The sequence below is a fragment of the Ananas comosus genome, linkage group 10, assembly GCF_001540865.1.
Source record: "Ananas comosus cultivar F153 linkage group 10, ASM154086v1, whole genome shotgun sequence".
Taxonomy (NCBI): Eukaryota; Viridiplantae; Streptophyta; class Magnoliopsida; order Poales; family Bromeliaceae; genus Ananas; species Ananas comosus.
Window position 1 is genome coordinate 12,017,651 of NC_033630.1, and position 7,996 is coordinate 12,025,646.

The 7,996-nt window shown below is 36.6% G+C and overlaps 1 protein-coding gene across 1 annotated transcript; it reads left to right on the top strand.

Moving 5' to 3' along the window:
- On the top strand, positions 307-7,782 carry LOC109716726 (acetyl-CoA acetyltransferase, cytosolic 1-like). The gene is made up of 15 exons (XM_020242280.1): positions 307-504; positions 1,328-1,400; positions 2,037-2,135; positions 2,224-2,397; positions 2,825-2,930; positions 3,018-3,156; positions 3,688-3,765; positions 3,857-3,922; positions 5,220-5,305; positions 5,831-5,930; positions 6,190-6,300; positions 6,407-6,448; positions 6,560-6,646; positions 6,960-7,045; positions 7,399-7,782. The coding sequence occupies exons 2-15, from the start codon at positions 1,361-1,363 to the stop codon at positions 7,430-7,432; spliced, it is 1,248 nt and encodes a 415-aa protein (XP_020097869.1). The 5' UTR covers positions 307-504; positions 1,328-1,360; the 3' UTR covers positions 7,433-7,782.

A 7,996-nucleotide genomic window follows, 5' to 3' on the forward strand; every position in this document is an offset into this window, starting at 1 on the left:
CGCTAAAGAACCGTTAGAGAATTATTTATATTTTTAATTTTGCCGTCACAAATATATCTTTTCAAAAATCATAACAGTATAATATATTATATATAATTATTTATTTATAAATAAAAATATAAATTATATAAATTATATAAATATAAAATATATATATTTGAGCTATTATTGAGTCGAATACGAACGAACTGATCCCGATTCGTGCTCGACTCGTTTATTAAATGAACCAAAAAATTCAGCTCATGTTCGGCCTGTTTGCTAAAGGAGCGATTCGATCTCGCGAACAGCGAGTTGGATTGCCGCCCCTACTTACAAGTTTCCTCCGTCGCCGTGTTCTCCTCTACCTCTCCCTCTCTCTCTCTCTCTCTCTCTCTCTCTCTCTCTCTTTCTCTCGCCCGGAGCACGAAAGAGCAGAGCTAAAGTCGTCCAAAACCCTAGAAATCGTACTGCAAAATCTAATTTTTCGATTAATTTTCGAGACTTCCATCCAAATTCCTTCCTAAGGTAAGTTCTCCCATCGATTCTCGTTGTCTTTTTGATGAATTTGTTGTGGGTTTCTGTTATCCCCTGTTCGAGTACTTCGTGTGAAACCCTAGAATCTGGTTGCGTATTTGACCCTAATTAGGGTTTCTTATGCGTGGATCCTCGTTATAAATACATTTATCAAGTATTAGTTTGAGATTGGAATGGATAATTTGATGAAGGTTTCCTGTATGGATTTTATAAAGATAAGAAAAAGGGGGGAAAAAAAGAAGAAATGATTGGAGCAAAATACGCATCTTTTTATGTAGTTAAGATACGATTTGACAGGAAAAATGGGTTCTTCTTTTGATGATTTAGGAGGATTAGATAAAAACTTATGGAACTTACCTGAACTATGGATCATTTTGAATCGGCTACCCAACCTTTCACAAATTTGATTTTACTATCCAACCTTCCAGTTTGTTTGATTTGAACCAATCAACGGTATTTAACTTCAAAATTTATGCTAATTACTTATTTTAATAACTTTACTGTTGCGAGAATTATATAAAATATACTAACTAAATCTGTAAAAATAAACAATATATTCAAATTTTGAAGTCAAAGTACCGTTGCCCGACTCAAATCAAATAAATTGAAAGGTTGGATACTAAAATCAAAATTTTGAAAGATTGGATAGTCAAATCAAAATGGTTCATAGGTCATGTAACTTTTGTATGTTTTTACCAAAAGATTATTTGGGACTATGCTAAATATGTTGTATTAAGTAGCTTCAGAAACCTTCCTTTTAGTGTGTTGTGTTTTGGTTTGCTGAGTTCATCTTTTTACATCTCATTTGAGATAGTAGGTGGTAATCTGCAACAATCGAAGAGTAATTATGGCGCCGACTGGAATTTACGACGATGTGAAGCCGAGAGGTAGTTACATCATCCGCTTGAGCTATGAAGTTTAATATCAACTTATTAGGGTGTTTTAGGTGTTTATATATTTTATTCCTTGATGAGTTATGATTTAGGGCATCAAAATTGTTCTTAAGTTGCTGCTTTAATGCATTATAAAAATAACCTCTATAAGAAAGGAAAACAGATGCTGTGTATGGTGGGGATGAGCAACTACTTTGTAGCATTGTCAACTTTAGCAATCCAACACTGTTCATCAATTAGTTCTTATTGCTTTAATTGGATAACAACTTTATGTAGCCTAAAGTTAATAACTTTATGTAATCAAAAGTTCAGATTTAAATATGTGGGTCTAGGATTGGAACTTTGTTTCTGCCGACATTGCTTAGTCGTAGTATTCTTTTCAATCAGGTAAGCAATTTACTTGGAAAGAACTTTAGGTTTCTATGTAGCATGATATAAGAAGTGATTTTTAGCAAGCTTATTGAAACTACAGGCCAACATGACGATACTATTGAAAAATGTTGATCTGGAGAGGTTGATATAAATATAAGGGCCATGTGGAAGAACTTTCCATGTAATCGCATTTTTATTGAGGCCATGTTTCAGCTGCTCTTAATTTTATTTGTTTCCTTTTTCTGGGAATTGTGGCAGATGTGTGCATTGTTGGTGTGGCACGTACGCCGGTTGGTAGCTTGCTTGGCTCGCTGTCATCTTTGTCCGCCACTAAGTTAGGCTCCATTGCTATCAGAAGTAAGGCCACGATGAATTCAACTAACTTAACCCATTCACTCTTTTACATGATGTTTTTGTTACTTTTATTCTGATCTAAGTTCTTCAGGTGCTCTTAAAAGGGCGAATGTCGATCCAACTCTTGTGCAAGAAGTCTTTTTTGGGAATGTTTTGAGTGCCAATTTGGGTCAGGCTCCAGCTAGACAAGCCGCCTTGGGCGCTGGTATACCAAATACAGTTGTCTGCACCACCATCAACAAAGTTTGCTCATCTGGAATGAAGGGTATTAAACTAATTCTCTTTTTCCTTTAGTTAATCGAGAATAAATGCCAGGGCAGTGCGTATGACTGTTCCAGTAATATCCTGATAACACAACTTAGCTGCTGAGCTTAAAACACTTCAGTCTCTAAACTTTCGACAACACTGCTGTGTTTCCTGTAAAATGACCTTTTATCCCTGTTTCAGGTGCATTGGAATTCATTTTGCTGAAAGGGTGAAACTGTTTTTTTTTTTTTTTTTTTTTGGAGGGAAAACTTAGACATTCTTAGGTGGGGGATGGAATTGCATATGAGAAAGTTTTGCGACTAATGTGTTTATGTGAAAATTTCGAAGACTAAAGTAGCAATCTCAGGATGTTGCAGAGATTAACCTTAAATTTTACCCTCATGCGAATATTACGGTGTAGAGTAATGTACATTACTTCTTAACAGCTGTTATGTTTGCGGCCCAAAGTATCGAACTAGGGACCAATGATGTTGTTGTAGCTGGCGGAATGGAAAGCATGTCGAATGCCCCTAAATATGTCGTAGAAGCAAGGTTCACAATTCAATACTGCTATTTTGGACATTATTTTTTCATGTCTCGCGTAAAAATGCTTCAGCGTAAGTAACACAATTGATGCAGAAAAGGATCTCGATTTGGACATGATACTCTTGTTGATGGAATGCTTAAAGATGGCCTTTGGGATGTCTATAATGATTTCCCGATGGGAATGTGCGCTGAATTGTGTGCAGATCAGTACTCCATTACAAGAGAAGAGCAGGTATTCTTTACTACTTGGTTTCATACAAAGCAGAATATGTGTAACACTTGTACGAATTAATTTCATGGTATACCATGAAGGCAACATTTGTGGAAAATTTAATCAGACAGCATGCATAGCTGTTAAGAATATATACTTGGAAAGCCATTATTTTGCCATGTTGACCAGCCGGATATAATAGCAGCGTTGGAGCGTTTAAAGTACTTCTTTCAGTGCCGACTTAAAAATATGCATTAAAGATGTTCTTGTTTTGATGTCTTAAATTTGTTCACGTCTTTATACTCACCACTTTACTTATACATAAACCTTTGGTATTCCTTTTTTGGCCCTTCCAAATTGCATTTCGTGACCCATGGCCTTGTTCGGAAGATGCAGGAATTGAATTCCAGTAAACTTATTTGTTGCCTCACTATGACAATTATCTGTAGTTTGGTGAATTTATTCAATTAAAAAGTCTTTTCAAATCTTAATCTTTTAATTTGTCCTCGTAAGCAAGATGTATGGCTAATATATCTCCTCTACTCCGTCTAGGACTCTTACGCTATACGAACCAATGAACGTGGAATAGCCGCTCGCAATTCTGGTGCCTTCTCTTGGGAAATTACTCCGGTCTTGCATCTAAACTTACTGTAACTAGAAGCAATTTATTTCTCTTGTTTGGTACTAAGGCTTATTTTCAAGTCTTTTTTTTTCTTAATAGGTTGAGATTTATGCTGGAAGAGGGAAACCACCAATTGTTTTCGATAAGGATGAAGCTCTTGAAAAGGTGATCTTCTATAAACCCTTAACAGTATTGGCAGCTGGTTGCTATCACTTACTATTCCACAAAGTGTAGACAACACTCTTTAAATTTCTATGTAATCTATGGAAAGGAGAACATATTATCTTATGGTGATCCGAGAGTACTAAACTTATTTGGTTTTTGGAATACCCTTCTACTATATTTTTTATATTTAGAGAGTGCTATAAAGTAGATTAATGATTTTTGAGAAAACAATCAATACAAAGTACCATATGGTCATAATTTGGCGGCTATACATTTGGTATTCTCTAATTAGCCGTCGAACCTCTGTTATTTTGTGTTAGTACTCATCAGTTCTGACTGGAGGCTAAATAGGAAAATGCAAGTTTTTTTTTTTTTTTTAATATTTTCATCAGATTTTGCTCTAAGATTCTCTGACAAATTTGGTTTTTTATATATATATATACAGTTTCTGCAGCTGTAACAAAGTACATAGTCTGTGCATAAAAATAGATTCAGGACATTTCTGTTTCCTTTTTCTCGACCTTTCTTATTTAACCGTTTGGTTCGGTTTTAAGTAAAAACTTGTTATTCCAGGGATAGAGTTAAGTTCAGGGTTAAGGTGGGGTTAGAATAATTTTGTGTTTGGTTGAGAATTGGGTTTAGTCCAGGTATAGATAAACTAGTGTTTGGTTGGAGTAGATCGGATAAGAAGGATAGTGGGTAAAATAGTGTTTTGTTTGGTTGGAGTAGTGGGATGGGGTGGGGTTAGCTAACCCCACCCACCAAATTGGGTGTTTGGGAATAACTTCGGGGTTAAGGGGTTATTCCACCCCTTAACCCCGAACCAAACGGGTTAGAGATTACTCTAAATCTTGACCCATGATTAGTTCATAGTTTCACCTAACCTTTTTTGTGTGAAGTGTGTCCCAGCATTTGAGTACAATATCTGCCGCATCAGTTAGAAATTATTGCCTGCACCTCATCCGCCTTGTTAGCGCTGGACTCCCCACTGATTCTGCCGTCCATCCCATCTCTTATCTCAATTCCCACACCCAGTGATTTGCCGCTTCCCAGGATACCAATGGTGGTTTTTCAAAGTGTTGTGGCAATTGAAAGTAGAAATAAGACCTAAATCACAGGGCGGTCCATGGCTGGTGGGGTGGACCGGTCCAGGCAACAATTTCACTGTGGAAGCTGTGATAATATTATGAAACATCCTTTGCCTCCGTCCGCCTCTCTTTGCTCCCCCGTTCTTTTGTCGCTGCTAAATCTAATCTTTGAACTTTCGTTATGTGTCCAATGTTTCTTCTATGCGTAGTTTGATCGTGTCAAACTCAAGACACTCCGACCGAGTTTTAAGCAGAATGGTGGTTCCGTAACTGCTGGCAATGCTTCTAGCATAAGGTTGGTTGCTTCATTTTCTTTTGTTTGCCGACTTACAGGCAATAATTATTATGCTTAGGCTATGTGTTGCTAAGTTTGTTTTCTACTTTCTGTATGATTATTCATGATGATTATTTTTTTTTCTAATCTAATAATTTTTACACCTAATTAGGTCACACTTGGGATCAAATGAGGTAGCAGATAGACTAACTGGGTTATCCATACTAGTCCGGCTACAAAAACTAAACTAATTAATGAGAGGTTTACTAAGCTAACTTATATAGAGAGGTTTGCTACTCAAGTTCGCCACCCTTTTGACACATTTCCTACATTATAAGGAGATTTGGATGTTCTAATATTCCCGATTACACCCTCTGTATACTTATCGCTTTGTTTAAAACTCGATCACTTCAGTGTTCTACTTCATCATACTAGTTACGAATCATCCTATAATAATTTACTCATTTTGCTTTTGGATAACGAATCCATTATTTACTGAAGTTACGTCTTTCTAATTTTCTTCTATTAATGATTTTTGGTGGACAGTGATGGGGCTGCGGCACTAGTGATTGTGAGCGGAAAGAAAGCCAAGGAATTAGGGCTTCAAGTGATTGCGAGGATTAAGGGATATGCTGATGCAGCTCAGGTACTTGTCCTAATGCTAAATTTATCAGAGTTTTCCGTAGCTCCAAGATTTTTTTGTTTTTTTTTTTTTTTTATATCATCTTTAAGTATAAATAACCATGAAAATTAATAGAATTGAAAGGAAGTATGGAATCCAAATGTTTATATACTCGCACAATCTGATGTAGGACTATTGGGGTGTCACAAAATGGAATCCAAATGTGCGTTTGACGCAATTTATTACCGTTGTTAATAAAATCTTACAAGATTTGGTTACGCAGGCACCCGAGCTATTCACAACGGCGCCAGCACTTGCTATACCAAAAGCTATATCAGATGCCGGCTTGCACGCTTCTCAAATAGATTATTACGAGATCAACGAAGCTTTTTCCGTAAGTTCCAACTTTTTATCGTCTTAAAATCTCACCACTTCTCTTCTTGTGTTGCAAAAACTATCGTCGGCGAGAATATCACTATTCAGATTCTTCATGGTGGCAGGTGGTGGCCTTAGCCAATCAGAGGCTTCTTGGCATTCCTTCTGTAGGTTACTAAACATTACCACCCTAATAGCTTTCCTAGTTATACATTTTTCGCCCTTCAAGAGGTGTTTCATTGTGGTCGAATTCGTAAACGTGTTGTTTTATAATTCAGGAAAGGCTCAATGTTAACGGTGGAGCCGTATCGTTGGGGCATCCGATAGGTTGCAGCGGCGCCCGAATCATTGTTACTTTGTTAGGGGTATGATTCTCGCCAACATCTAATAAGAAATGTTTTTCGTTTACGTTGCATTTCCTGCGTCTATTCACTTTAGAAGCCTCTAGATGGTTCGTAGCGATAGAACCATTAATATGGGACTAAATTAAGCTAGAATTGAGCAGGAAGATGCGCCACTACGTGGCTGCGCATCAAGTTTCGCGCTCATCGGGCACATAAATAAAGCACGACGCACATCCGACACTGAAAAATGGAAGCATCTGTTCCCCCGATGCCTCGAAAATCGTTCTAGCTCAACGTAAATATTGATAAAATAACATTAACGATGTTATGACAGGTTCTTAGACATCGAAATGGAAAGTTTGGAGTTGCCGGAGTTTGCAACGGCGGTGGGGGTGCTTCGGCTCTTGTTGTAGAGCTCATGTAAGTGTTCCTTTTCCTCCTCTTTTTTTCTAAAATTTGAACTTGTGCAATTTCTCAGGGTAATCTTGTATAGCCGGGTCTTGGAAATTGAGATTCTTTTTGCGTGTAAAATATATTTACTTCGCAAATGTAACCACATTTTTTTGTTCGAAAAATCTTCTAGATGAATCTGTTTATTTTGTATATTTGATGAATATATTATAGAGTACTGCTGTTTAGTCTATAGATTTTCTAAGCAGAAATGAAAAGGAAAAAAAAAAATCCTTCTAAATTTACTTGATAAGAACTTACATATCAATAACCCTAGACTTCTTTTCCGAATAAGCGATGTATAACTAACTTATTACTTGCAGGCCACATGCGACGGTCCGACGTTCTTCGTTGTGAATGGTGATCTAAAAAGGATGCGGCAAAAACGCAGAAGCATACGAAATAACAAAAGGATAGCTGTAAATGGATGATAAATAAGTCGCGGGGGATTGCCGACGATTGCGATGAGGCAATTAAGAAGTGTTCAATGAAAGGTAAGAATGTTATATATCCTAAACAAAAATCCCTGTCTCTTTGTAAGCATATGGTTGTGTAACTCAAACCACTCAAATTCTAGTAATTAAACTTTATTCATTATGAGCAAATTTATACCTGATGAAGAGAGATAGATGTTGTATACTACAAAAAGATGATGTTCTATTTTTAACTGGATGATACCGCGAAATAATATTGTTGAAATATCGACTTCCCTGTTGTCATCCGAATCGACGGTCGGTACAGGTGAATTTGATTTAGGTTGTTTGAACTTTTTAAGTTTTCAAAATTTTGCGTATTTTTGAACATGATTTGCTTGGTACTTAAAATTGATTTACGCTATTCAAGCGAATCTGTGGCCGCTTAGATCACTAAATAAATGTTGTTGTAAAATTGCAAAAACGTTTAAATAACCTAATCAAGTTT